The sequence below is a fragment of the Lineus longissimus genome, chromosome 2 (genome assembly GCF_910592395.1).
Source record: "Lineus longissimus chromosome 2, tnLinLong1.2, whole genome shotgun sequence".
NCBI classification, from domain to species: domain Eukaryota; kingdom Metazoa; phylum Nemertea; class Pilidiophora; order Heteronemertea; family Lineidae; genus Lineus; species Lineus longissimus.
Window position 1 is genome coordinate 23,753,993 of NC_088309.1, and position 14,241 is coordinate 23,768,233.

Consider the following 14,241-nt stretch of genomic DNA (forward strand, 5'->3'; position numbering starts at 1 on the left):
GCCTATGGCTCATTGATTAAATGGAAGATTTCCTTTAATGTGCATTACCTGTCCCATAGTGTTAAAGCACTTGTCCATGTAGACCTTGATTTGGTCAAACAGGATTGGATAGACGGTTGGATTGAGTTCATGTCCCACAAGCTCCTTCACATGTTTCTGGAGGTGAGCGCCAAACTTTTCGTTGTTACACACAAGCAGTTTCAATAACTGGCCTATAAACCTGTGTAAGCAAAATAGCAGATTATTCATCCGTTGGCCAAAAAGTCAAATTACAATGGAATATTGGAAGTTCTAATATGATACCACATGATACCACTGAAAATCTGAAGATGATTTCTTTGTGAATGATAATGACACATCATTGCTGAATGAAACCAACCACAAAATCCCAAGCCAAGTTAGTTCACGGACTACAAAATCTCCATAGTTATTATATTTCAACAAAGAACTAACTTGTTTGATTGTCAGGCGTTATAGCCTCCCCAAACCACCTTCAGTTTTTCAAAGAAGATTTTAAAACAGGGCTCGAAATTAGCCAGGCCCAGGGGATATCAGCAATGAATTTTGAAATGAGAAAAGCATAGACAGGATATAAACTGTTCCAACAAACCCTGGAACATCTACAATCCTCATAAGGCCAATTTTCCAACCCTGTAAAGAAGCGACATAAGTCCACCCTTCAAGGACTGATGGGTGAGTTTTAGAAATTCATCACAAGAATCTGAGAACAACATTTTTATCATAAATCGACCACCCAAACAAGAAATCATGAAAAGTAATGCTCTTGGTTATGTTTTTTAGATTTCTGTATAGTCAGTCCTTGAAGGGTTATTTTAAGCGCCCCGCGAATGAGCAATCTGAATCGCTGCGAGCTCTAATCGTGATTGTTTGCAACAAAAATCACTTTTTAGCCATGGTCATCAAAGATGCTTGCGACAAGAATCGGTGATCACAGCAACCTGTGATCAATATCAAATGTAGCAATTACCGGTTATACCCGCAGCCGAAAGTCACATCGATTTGAATTGCTCATCTGCGCGGCGCTTTAGCTCAGGATCAAGGCGGTCTCAAACTTTCCCAAAAGACCCTACAACTTTTTTACCCTAGTTCTTTCAAACCTCAGGACAGACTCTTACCTTATTCCAATAAAATTTGTGGGCGAATTCTGCAGATAGACACTCTGAAATGGGTGTAGTTGCGGCACCTGTGCGATGCCTTGGTAACTGAAAAATCAATGTGGTTGCCCTGAGCCGTGTTTTCATAGACATCATCGTCATCGCATAGATTTCTAATCAGAAACTTCACGATGTGGTGAAATTTCACAAGATTGCCCTCTTCCAGATCAATAAAAGTTTTGAACTAAAATTTTTCATATTTTTGTGTCATGCGAATGTTAAACGGCTCTCTCACACAGGGAGTAACATTTCTTTCGTTTTGAAATGGAATAGATCAAGAAGTAGGACATTTTTTCTCTCAATTTTCTATAAATGAATTCAAACTTGAAATAATCATTTAAATTCAAACTAATCAAAAGAAAAACAAAATCTTAAATCATCTGAAAATTGTAGGGTATTGTGGAGTTATCTGAAAACCACCTTGGTCCAAAATAATCTACAAAATCAGACTAAATGCAACACAAACTTAAGTATTATATCCTCAATGAAGCAATCTTACTGTAGCTATGGTTAACCTATAAATTGATATCTGTTTTGGTACTCCAGAACTCTGAATTATATAAGATAACACCAGCCCACCTAATGGGTGAGGCAGAGTGCATTGCTTTATGTCACAGAAGTAACAGGGGCACTGTGATTACAGCGCCGGTCTTAACTAGGAGAATGTAGGTTTCACCGTGTATGTGTGGGAGCAGTCACCTGCCAAAGACTACTGATGCAGAGTTGTCCAGAGTGAGTGATTTGACTGTTCAGAAATCCCTTTGATTTATGGCAAAAACACTATACCGGTAAATGAGTACAATAATTCCATGCAGAAAGATGCAATCATCAATATTAGTTGCTTCGAACATCATAAACAAGTTGTCGAGTACTGATTGTCTTTAAGTTCCTGTTCAAGTTAGTCTCTTGAGGAGGGAGAGGTCAGAGGAAGAGACCCAACCTGTTCAGGCTATTATGACATGAGGTAGGAGTAAAATGATCTCATATTCTAAAACAGCTCAGTTAACTGATTATATATTAGTCTTGTTTTGACTGCAGAGGCCACCATAGCCTCTTGGGTTGGTACCAAAGGTGTCAAAGCAGTGTATGATGCCTAAAATACATATTAAGTTTGAGGTGTTTTAGAATAGAAAATGATACCTCATTGACATTCTCGGTATTGATGGTCTAACCAAACACCACTCAGAGCTGTCACTTTGTCAAAATAAACCTCGGCTGTAACCTCGGTTTTGGCCTCCGTTTTAGCTTCACCTTCGCAGTGTTTGGTGAGACAACCAATACCCAAAGTTCTACCACCACCAGCTGGAAGGCAACACAGGCGTCTGCTCTGGAAATCCCTCAGATTATTTTGTACAAGGCTAGTATCCAAACAGTCATTCTCGATGAGTGACATGCAAAGCATTATGCAGTATAAATGGCAAAAAAACTAAACTGAGGCACTTTTTGAATCAAGGAAGTACTGAACATCTCTATTAAGTACAGCCTGGGACTGACATGGGCTGTCCTTAACAGAGAGGCATCCTGATTACAGAAGTCAAGTTGTTTAGAGATGACCTTAATTGGGACCAAAATCACTGTCCCTAATAGAGAGGGTGTCCTGCCTTATACAGAGGTGACTGCTAATAAGGGAGGTTTCACTGCAGACTAGTTAACAGGTTTGAAGCTGACTGCTATAGTGACTCGTGAACAAATTTTGAACTTGAATTATAAACAAAGGTCGCTAAAGCAAGGGCCGGGGCAAAGCAGCTCTGGCTGGCCAATAATAAATTGTATGTTTGCTGCTAACATGATGGTACAAAACTGCCAGTGGTAAATTGGCATCAGAGTCAGACCAATGGACATTGTCATCAACCAACAAAAGTGTAGTGCCCTCGCTGAACATGCAGGGTGGGACAAGTAATGCAGACAGCAAACACTCAATTCATCAAAGCTGGCCTAGTGATGCAGAGGATGAAGAAATTACCTGCAGACCAACACCTTATGTTCATGTGGTGCCCGGACAGACTCTCTGACGAATATATAAAGTGAGGAACACGTATTTCAAATGCCACAACATAGAAGACACCAAAGCTACACCAAGAACTAAACTAATCATATTGGTCTTGACACTTTATAGTACCATCCGTTTTTAAGGAAGTCACATCACAATGTAATTTCCATGGCTGACATTGCTTGAAAAGTAGCTGTCTTTCCAATAGCTACACAATCTTTCCAATGGCTACGTTGTATTTTTGAGAATTGGCTCAAGGAATCTTCAAAAGAACAACCACAACTAGGTAAAGGTTATCCCCCCTATTTCACTAACACAGCATCAATGCAATGTTTTCCGCAACATTTTCACTAAAAATTGATCGAGTTTTGAAACCATGACTTTGTTTCATTGTGGTATACCTTCAACTTAAAAACGGACCCACGGAAAAGGAAAATGCAAGATGAGATGAAGACTAATGAATGTGATGACGTGAGAGAAAGTTGCTGAAAAAAATGCATATTAAACGGAGGTGACTGAGTTTATTTATGTGAGGTGAGACACAGTGAGGAAAAACATGGTTATGGAGCTAAGAAAGTGAATCAGTGCTGAAAATAAACAAATAAAGCTTCAGAAACTCCTCAAGTCAAAACAACAACTAGACAGCATCACCAATTGTTTTAAACCAGCCAGAACCAAGAATTGGAAACTGAATGGAAATCAAAGTGCTGAAACTGAACTCTAGAAAACTACAATACAAGCAGAAGAGATAGATCCATATAGGGAGTAGTAGTACTGATAGTGAGTTGAAAACAACAAAAGCATGGTGTACCCTGCCTGGACCAGTATGCACCTAACCTACTGACTGAAGGCTCAAACCGCCACAACCAACACTCAAATTTGGACATCATATGGGATGAGGTGTTTCCCTGCAAACCAAATCCTTGACGATTTCTAGTGCCATATTTATGACTCGGCAATTTAAGTCGAAGCCACCTGTCCAAATATGAGGTTGTGTTGTATTGGTTTGTTTGGCCCACGTACAGGGAAAGCCAGACATCCACTTTTGACATGAATCGCTATACTTACTGCGTCACAGGACAATACTGCGTGTCAGATGAGCAGCTAGCTAGCACGCTACTCTTGCGACTGTCAACGCTACCGCATGTACTGATGCTAGGGGAGAGAGACACAACATTTCAGCAACACGTGCTTGACAGTAATGTCCCTTTTCACAACTCATAAGAAACAAACTCATTTGGGCAAGCACAACGGATACTAAGGAAGATGAAGTCAAATAAAAGGATCTCATTTTATATTCTTAATAGTTTGTTAGTGGAACAATCAAGCCGCCGTACACCACAAACCAACCCAATTTACCCATTTTAAGATAAGCGTCTCTTGTGGTGGAGTGGTTAGACTTTGCCAAGTTTTGGGGTCAGCCTCTGATTTCAAGGTCACAACCGACCTCATAAGTCAGCCATTTCGTTTCCCAGAGCTCCACCACTAGAGGCGCTGATCCGGAAAGAGGCAAATCAATCAAGCACAGCTAAGTTTTTATTTTGGTGGGCTGCAGAAGTAAGACTCAGATATTCACACGACAATACCACATTAATTGTTAGGTAAACAAAACAGAAGTCAATCATTTAGACAAGTAATATCAGGGTAGCCTATCCCAAAAGTGATACAGTTAATTAGGTACTTTGTTAGCATCAACCCTAGGACTCCAGGCAAATTCAGAAAAAAAATGTTTTTTCAAATATCCAGGAAAATTTTTTAACATTACAATCTTTCCCTTCATGTTTCACTCTGTTCTTAGGGGTGGGGGGATTTTCAACTCTTTCCAAAATATTATCTTCTCAAAATGCCCGCAGTCCTGAGGATATTGAATTCAGTGGAATGATTCAGACCTAGGATACTTTTTTCGCTGCAAAAATTCTGCGAGCAATCTGGAATATAATTATAAAGCCAATACAATACATCACTTTCTGGGAATTCAATGCATTATTGAATTACTTGTCAAATAACAGCGTGACATATTTTTGTTTATTTATCATATACTGTAATAATAACTTCTGCAAAATAATAACGCAGCCAGAAATATTCTGGTGTACGGAACACTGCACTGTGATTGAAGGCCAAGTATATAAATACACTCACAACAAGCATAGGAGTCACAAGTGCATTGCCATTTTGACTGATTGTATTGCACAAACATTACATACCTTGCACGGTGTGGTTTATTCTGGAGACTGACACATCCAAGGGCACAAAGGAATCCTGTCATATTGGCCCACTCGTTCAACTGGTCCTGAAATTGCATAATATATTGGTTACTTTCAGAAAAATTCATTCAGAACCTAGTCAGAGAGGGGTGAGCCATGTGAGTAGCATAAAGTGAGAAATATGATCCGTATTGTTTTCAGAATATCGAGCGATATGAGATGATAGACAAGTCAAGAACTTGTCTAGTTCCTTACCTCAAGATCATGTTCCGTGTTGGTATGTGACGAGGCCCGCCGCTTGGCCATTGCCCTTTCACTAACCATCCCCTCATCATACTTCGCTTTGGGGTAATTCGTCAGCCATTTTGTTACATTTTCCCAATTCCTAAAGGTATCTTCCCAAGCCTAGAAAAAAACAGGAGAAACAATTACTGTTGAGGGCAATGTTGGCAAAACTTATGAGCACTGAATTTTTTATTGACAAAAGTTTTTGAATTTGAGAAGGCTGCAATGAAATAAAGCTAAAGCCAGTGTTTTGTTCTGCATTTTGAGGAAAAACTGAATGCATTTTCTGATATTTAATACAAAGGTTGAGCTAAATGAAAATTAACCTGGTTATTCCCTTGAGTAGCTTGATCTATCTTCCTCAACAATGCCATGATGCGTTTCTGTTGAGCCATTCTGCCCGTGGTCAAGATTCGACTGGCGTGAGCCAGCTCCATGTACACGCTGTGATTCGGGAAACTCTGGCTCATGGCCAGCTCGTCTGGGCCACAGCGGATATCCGCTTCATCGCAGAGAAGTTGAAAACATGACATCGCTGTTAAAACGGAATCAATCTCAATACTCCAAAGGTACATGAAAAACACCACCTGCAAGACACGAAGAGAAAATGAATTACCTTGATGTAAATATGGACATCTGTGGTCATTGATAAACGCCAAGACCTTTCTAATGCAAGTCAGACATAAAATAAGAACAGTAGATTTTGGTAGGCTTGCCATTTCGAATCCATCATGCCGAGTACTATTTTAAGAAGCCCCGAGAAAGACTTCCATCCACAAATTGTTTGCACTGAGAATCTTGTCGCTTACCTCCAGTTTTATTTGTGCCTGTCGACAGATGGGAATATTGCTGCCAACGTTTGCATACTCCTTATGTCGGTTCAGGAACTGATTTCGACATATCAGTATTTCTCGTAACCATCTCAGAATCTCTGTGTAGTTGTAAATCTGGTGTTGGATTAGCTTCTGCGAAATTGTGAACACCACCTGCGAACTGCAAGGAAAGTAACGGGGTAAAATAAAAGTAGGGCATCAGATGATATTTTCAACTTGAGCATGATAGTGATAGCACACAACTCGCATAACTTTTTAACCGCCACAATTTGTAAGCGTGCCAACATGGTTGATACCCCTGCCATGTGAGGAATACTTGACTTGCCAAACTCAGCTCGACGCCGAACTACAGCGCCACTCGCGGACAAAGATAAAACAACTCGACATTTTTTTCACCGGTTTTCTCGCTGCGCATGCGTACCAGCGTCATCTTTTGTTGATTTCCGCTGGTACGCATGCGCAGCGAGAAAACCGGTGAAAAAAATGTCGAGTTGTTCTATCTTTGTCCGCGAGTGGCGCTGCAGTTCGGCGTCGAGCTGAGTTTGGCAAGTCAAGAATTGTTTCGTTGAACCAGTAGTGAGTATCAACTGCAGTTTCAAGTAAACATACCTGACATCCCAAAATGTGTTGATCGGAGCTTCTGGATTCCACAGATCAATATGTTCTGGCTGATGTAGTACGAGCAGTGCCTCCATCGCCTCTTGGGCAATATCGGGCATACTCTGCTGGTGGACCAGTGACACTAATCCATTGATCAGCTCAACGGTGCTGCTTTGAATCTCGTGACCAGCTTTACCAGGATTCTGGAATAGACAACCAACAAAGTCAGTTATAACACTACTTTAGTAATGGAGTTGTGGTTTAACGACTTTACTACCGTAGACTAGTATTCCAATGATGATTATATACACTCTGGTAGAACACACAACATGTCCAATGACAATGACACAATGTACTTCGACGAGCCATGCATCCTAGAAGCACTGTGAGATTTATTCTATTCTCCAAGTAAGCTGCATGCTTCATTGTTAGCTTATGTTCAGTCAAAAATGCATACCAAGTTGAAGATACAGGAGGGCCACACCTTACAGGATGATGATGAATAGCCTCTACTCTCAATACTTACATGCAACATGAGTACAGGGTCAGCATGGATGAGTCTCACCAGGTGTTGCAGGAGATACTTTGTATTATCACTCTCGCCCTTCTCTTTGAACTTCACGCTAACCTTCCCAGCAAGAGATGTGGAGAACAGACCACCGACACGCGGCGGTGGATGTGATATGTAACCCTGAGTGGCCTTATTGAGAGCTTCGACAAACATCACTCGTAACTCTGCTGCCTTGGAGTACACAAAGTTGACAGAGGGCCACCATGACAAGCCGTTCTATAAAAGAGAAAAATAACACCAAATACAATAACACTTCCTGCATGGAGTCTGATCTCATTCTAAACTTGTTCTTCCTTGTGTTCAATCTCGTCTAATTGGCAGAACTACAGAAGGAGACATATGTCCGCTTGATTCCCAGAGCATGGGTTTTCACAGTAGGAACACCACGCGATATACCATCAAGTTTCTGTTCTTCTCAAGAGTAGGCAATCCTTGAGGATGTGCTTCAGTGTTAGCTTGGACACACTGATCTTCCAAGTTGACGACTCAGTCAAATTGACCCACAACCAACTTTACTTTACAGGTTTTGCCCGCAAAAGCCTGTCCTAGAGTCCATGAGCTGTTTTTGAGATCATCTTCTTTAACTCATTGACAGTGCACATAATCTGGTTGACTCCGTGCCATGAATTTGAATTGCTGTCTTAATTGGATTGAGAAAATAGATTACCAACCTGAGTGATGATCCGGTGTAATGAATTCACAAGGACAATATGGAACACGGAGGGCGACGCCTGGTTCAGACAAACTTTTAACAAATCAGTATTGTGAGGTGCGATACGGAAACAGGACACAAAACAGTCTATCATGAGTTCCACGTCCGAGTTGACATTTGGACCCTTACTCAGGGGACGCTGGGGGTTGAATAACAAGTTCTGGAAAGGGAAGACGGGCACAAATATAGCAAGGGGATGGTAGTATCTGGAAAAACTTTAAGGAGTTCATATCAAACTGGAGGTACTGGTTGTCTCTGCTCTCTGCTACGGCACCCAAAACTGTTTTTAGGACTAGCATTGTGAACCTGTCTCAAAATGTTTTAAAGATCAGTGTGACTGTGATGCAAGCCAGACAAAAAGATCTGCCTTGTGTCTCACATCAACTGTGGCATTGAACCAGAGACATCTTGATGTCTGGCCTAGAGATCACATGTACTTTACACTTTGCAAAAGGAACCATGAGTTAATTCAAACATACCTTGAGGTCCTGTATAACAGAATGCACCAAGACGAACAGGACATTATTACAGTCCTTATTGTTTATGTAGGTCGACGCCTTACAAAGCTTTACACATGTTACTGCAGCACCCTCTATTAGCACCTGTTTAGAAGAGCCGTGATGGATGTTCAGGGCCTTCTTCACTTCGTCAATAAATTGTTTCTGCAAGAAAGTAAACCAGCAGTTTTAGGGAACCTTGTTTGAAAATCAAGCCAGTGGACTGATAAATTTTTTGAGGACATCGAGTGATAGGATACTGAAATACAAACGGCATCACCTGATCTAAGAATGTCGCTTGTTAAGACAAAAGTTGACTATGTGTAAATTATTATTAAGTAGTTCAGCAGCCATTGCATTGAAAGTTGTTACCTTTTTCAGATGTTGTTGTGAACAAGGTGCACCATTATCAGCATTGGTTATCTCCTCAAGGATTTTCTATAATGAAACAGATGTACATCAATCAAAGTGTTTCAACCAAGATATAATATTGATATATTTCAAGACTTTTTATTGAAGACAATTTTATGGATTATTTTACCCATTCCTAATACCATGTTGCAAAACTCAAGTACCGTAGTTTCCCTAAAGTGATAAAGAATTCGAATTATAAGAATTTGAATTTTTCTCCCCCTTCCCAATTTTGGGAATGAGTCATTGACCGACAAAAACTGAACCATTAATCTCCTTACCGGGCAAAGTATCATCAACATCATCTGGAGTGGCCAAACCCCGGCCTTTTTTCTTATACTGCTCTCAGAGAAGCCACTAAACAGCTCGAACATCTTGTCGCAGCACTCAGTCAATTCCTCGTTCTGTCTCTTTTGGAGGTCGGTGAATTCCTCCGGGTAATTATCCATCCAATTCCATATTGCCTGAAATCAAGAGATTAAGTTTGTGATCAGAAAATAAAAAAATCAGGAAATTATTTTTGTTGATTGGAACAGTGGAAGCGTGAAAGATATATTTCCCTAATCAGCTAAAATAGAAATTTTGAAAATTTTGAACAAATCACAAAAAAAGAGAGAGAATGTACAAGTTTACAATATCGCTCTAGAATCTAAAGAAAATTAAAAGACAACATACTTACTCTTTCTAGATTGCAGGACAAACTGAGCTGACAGTTCTTCTGTTTCAATGTTTTGAACCTTGCATTCACCTCTGAAACAGATAGGCAGTCAACTTGTACAAGGTGATTCTATTTTACCAACAGCTCATTAACTATAACTTGATATTGAACATACACATATCCTCCCATGATCAAATCTCAGCTAATATTCCCAAACAATTTAAATATTCAACCAACTTTTCATGAATTCACAGTGCTCAGCTGATAAAATTAACCAAAGTACTGTAGAATCGTCTACTAACGACACTCTTTGGACTGACAAATGCTGTCCTTGATAGCAAGGTGTCCCAATGACAGAGGTCAGATTAGGCCAGCAGATACCAGATTAACATACCGTTCAGAAGCCTGATGAGTCGGACCACGTCTACATTGATGTGTTGTATCAACTCGAGATCTGTGTAGTCTCCTGCATCTTCACTACTCGTTGCCTGCATCAACCTGAAACGGCCAAAACGGCTAATTAGTTAATGCAGAAAATAATGCGATATGAGAATTGAGAACAGGTCATGATATCGTAATAAGTGATTTGATCAATCTCAAAAGGCAAATAAACCCTGATCGTTAATGTTAGTCTTACCGAGTAGTTTCTGTACTGATGACGAGCTCCAGTATTCGAGAGAAAAAAGACATAAAGTGGAGGCAAATCACCCCCAATTCCAAGAATAGCAGTTAATTGTGGACAAACACTGCCATTTTCTAAAACAGTGAATCAAAACTGTAGTCATCATCAGATCAAAATGATGTCCAATTTTCTGTGTTCTACCTTAGGGGTATTTATACCATTGTAAAAATTGAGTAAAGAGAATATTTACTACTCTCACTAACCTGGTTGAAATTTTGTTGAACACTGCTGTGAAGTTATTTTGACTAAGAGCAAAAAGGACCTTTGAGGCCAGAGCTCGTAACTGTGGAGGAGCATTCTCCTGATTCAAAAACTGTAAGGAAAAATGAGAGAGATTACTTTTAATTCTTGAAAGAATTGAGAGACTATCTATCATCTGTGGGTGCCAAGCAGAATATGACAGCCATATATATACGATTAGGTTGTTACCAAAGTAAATGCCTCAAAAACAGTGATCAGAGATATATTAATTGGTATTTGTACCTTTCCAATGATATCCAACTAAAGACAGAAACTTACCCGGCATATTTCTGGTAACAACAGCTGAACATATTTTGCTTCATCTAAGCGAGACGTGTCTTTTGGTTGCTGCAAGAATAGTCAATGGAATGAAATAAATTTTGGTTATGATGGACTTGATAATGATATTACGATGTAGCAGACCAGAGAACTAGAACACTATTTCATAAGGCTGGAGTGACTTTGCCTTCTTCTTTGCGTTCATAGAGTCACTCCCGCTTTACTAGTGACAGAATCTACTGCCCTTCCGATGCGCTGACCATCCCCATTCAGTATGAACTGTAGGCAAGTTCCTGTCAGTTGCCTGTAATTGGACTCAAATAACAATAATGGCGTAACCCGCAAAGGGGCATATAATGTTTAGGTATATTTCCTTTTCACCGTTTTTTGAAGTCTGCTGATGGATATCCTTAAGAATTTCTTATTGGCTAAAAGTACAAGTAAGAATTGCATCAAGTATTATTACAACACAAACTAATCAAGTGAGCTGCGAACTGAAGTAATTCTCATTTGAAGCTCACCTGTATACGTACCCCATTCAGGACCCTTTCCAGAGTATCAAGAATTATGATCTGGGACTCATAGAAATTCCGCTCAGCTTCAGGATTGAATCTTGTATTATGAAACTGGAAGGAAAAGACATTATAATGCATTATGAGTTGCACACAACAAGGAAAGCTATGCAACAGAACATAAATGAAATATCTACAAATATGGCTACCACTAGAAACAGTAATGTGACATCATATTGATTTTACTGCCCAAGTGATATACAAGAACCATCAAACAAAACATCCCTTTTTTGAATTACCATACGAGCCAGGAATTTATGGCATCAATCAATTGGATGATCTCAATTCTTAGCATGTTTTTTCTTCTGCATTTGGAATTTTTGTGATGGACGCTAAACAGTCAGTCCATTTTTAATAAATGAATTGCTGTCAGGGTAAATTTTATCAGAGAGCCCTTGAACACCTACTACTGTTGACAATTGCAACAATCTTGCATATCAACATGAAATCCAATTCCAAGTCCCTCTCAAACATCATGATTTTTAGCCAAACACATGAAAGAGTAAGATAAAGATCGTCCTTTGATACTTACCATAGAGTCCACATTCTGGAGTATCTTGGTTAGCCCGTTTATCACTAATGAAAACTTGTGCCGACTGACATTGATCAAGCAGTCCTTGTTTTGTTCTATGTTTTGAACAGATTGGGATGTGTGGGTCCCTGTCTTGACTGGCAGCTGCCAAAAGAATTTTAAAAATTTATCAAGATCTATTGATAAATGCAACTCCAACAATATAAGAGTAAGACTTGTCTTTCATAACTGATACACATGGCACATTAACTACAAGTTTGATGGAGGAGTTAGTAGCCAGATCACATTGAAAATCAATCAATAAGCCATCACTGCCATCAGTTGACAGTTAATGTTGTTCAACACTGGGGTTTAGCATCTTTTTGCACGATGGTCATTTGTGGGGTACCCTGGAAAAGCACGACTTTGTTTCTGGATATAAAACATTTAAAACGTACAAATAAACATCATCAACAGTGAATTAACAGTATAGTATAAGTAAGGAGCAGCCCACCCTACTATATTTAAGTTATAAATATCAACAGACACATAAACTTGGCTATCCCAAGACTCAAGCTACAAGGTAGCCTAAAGCCAACATCAAGATACGCTGGGATGAGGACAACTCCAACGCATGGCACATGGACCATTCCATCATTATCTAATAAATTATTCCATCATCATTAACATAAATTTTACACAAAATCTTCATACAGATTCCTGTCAAATGGATCAGTCATATAGAAATAATCCTAGATTATCAAAATGAATGATCAGTTTAACTGCCACAGGTATAGAAAAGGGCCAGAAATCCTCAATCTCAAGATCTGATGAACAAATGTTGATGAAAAAGAGGTTCATCATGTTCATTCAAAGAGGAACTGAAGTGGTGTACACAAAGTACATGCATGTGTGTGTACATTGTACAGGGAAACAGCTGGGCAGATCTACCATTTCAAGGTCACAAAATCACCACAGAATCGGGCCAGTTTAGCTTTCCAGGCCTACTTACGTTATTGTCGAACCTGTTGATAAGGGACTGCACCCATTCCCCAGGTTTATCAGGCTTGTCTGCCTTGTGGGTAGTCATTACGAAGGGTGCAAGATCTCCCCTTTTACTCTATCGCCGCATGTCCGCCATATTGCTTATTTTGGTTACACTACGCATGCTCACTGGAAATCAATTTCCAAATATGGTATGCAATTTTGATGGGATATGACGTAACAGGAAATGTTTCATTCACAAATAAATTTGCTTATCACATTTTGCTTTTTACTTATAATTACTAAGCCTGTCCTTGCCTATCCTTTTGCAGGTCTTTTGATCATGATTACCTTCACCCTTTACTTTTCAGCTTTCCTGCCGAGTTTACAGTATTGCGGGGGGGGGGCAGTATCTAAAACCACATACCACATACCACATACCCACATACCCACATGCCAATTTTTTACTAGGGCAATCCAATGACGGTTGAAGCTTTGTCTTCACAACCATTGTTGAAGGAAAATCTGTCGATCTTTCGACCTTGGAGGGCGCCCATTTCTCTTTTAGCAGAAGAAAGCTGCAGACTCCCCCTTTAACAGAAGTTACTTGCGGTGGCGCCGTATAAATTCAAAATATTGTTTGATTCACCTTTAACGGTGACATCCGGTGGTGCCCTCTAAGATTGAAATATCGACAGATATCCCTTTAACACTAGAAAGTGCCTTTATATCGACAGATATTCCCATTTGGCAGAGTACCACATCCGGTGGAGATATCGACAAATTTCCCCTTCAATATAAGTTACTGGCGGTGGCGCCCTCTAAGGTTAAAAGATCGACAGATTTTCCTTTAGAAAAAGCTTCAACCGTCATCGGATTGCCCCAACTGGAAAAAAATTGGCATGTGGGTATGTGGGTATGTCGAATGTGGTTTTAGATACTGCCATTGCGGGGCTGTTAATTCGGGATTAGGGAGTTTTTGCCAATCCCCCGAAACGCCAACGAGAACACCTATCCTGATAACGAAGTCGAACGAT

General features: G+C 39.8%; 1 protein-coding gene across 19 annotated transcripts in view; it reads right to left on the reverse strand.

Moving 5' to 3' along the window:
• LOC135483140 (neurofibromin-like) overlaps positions 1-13,369 on the reverse strand; it is a 37,681-nt gene extending 24,312 nt beyond the window's left edge. For 8 of the 19 annotated variants that reach the window (XM_064763712.1, XM_064763713.1, XM_064763709.1 and 5 more), the window contains exons 1-21: positions 13,233-13,369; positions 12,242-12,385; positions 11,659-11,763; positions 11,138-11,206; positions 10,822-10,931; positions 10,331-10,434; positions 9,958-10,028; positions 9,560-9,742; positions 9,240-9,305; positions 8,850-9,032; positions 8,330-8,530; positions 7,614-7,874; positions 7,097-7,290; positions 6,464-6,647; positions 5,981-6,241; positions 5,625-5,774; positions 5,370-5,455; positions 4,234-4,320; positions 3,139-3,183; positions 1,137-1,223; positions 49-220 (exon numbers count right to left, since the gene is read on the reverse strand). In XM_064763712.1, the coding sequence (XP_064619782.1) occupies positions 49-220; positions 1,137-1,223; positions 3,139-3,183; positions 4,234-4,320; positions 5,370-5,455; positions 5,625-5,774; positions 5,981-6,241; positions 6,464-6,647; positions 7,097-7,290; positions 7,614-7,874; positions 8,330-8,530; positions 8,850-9,032; positions 9,240-9,305; positions 9,560-9,742; positions 9,958-10,028; positions 10,331-10,434; positions 10,822-10,931; positions 11,138-11,206; positions 11,659-11,763; positions 12,242-12,385; positions 13,233-13,310 (2,841 nt within the window). In that variant the 5' untranslated portion in view covers positions 13,311-13,369. The remainder of the gene's footprint in view (positions 1-48; positions 221-1,136; positions 1,224-3,138; positions 3,184-4,233; positions 4,321-5,369; positions 5,456-5,624; positions 5,775-5,980; positions 6,242-6,463; positions 6,648-7,096; positions 7,291-7,613; positions 7,875-8,329; positions 8,531-8,849; positions 9,033-9,239; positions 9,306-9,559; positions 9,743-9,957; positions 10,029-10,330; positions 10,435-10,821; positions 10,932-11,137; positions 11,207-11,658; positions 11,764-12,241; positions 12,386-13,232) is intronic. The other 11 variants (XM_064763728.1, XM_064763711.1, XM_064763723.1 and 8 more) reach the window with 9 other exon arrangements.
• Between the last annotated feature and the right edge of the window lie 872 nt (positions 13,370-14,241).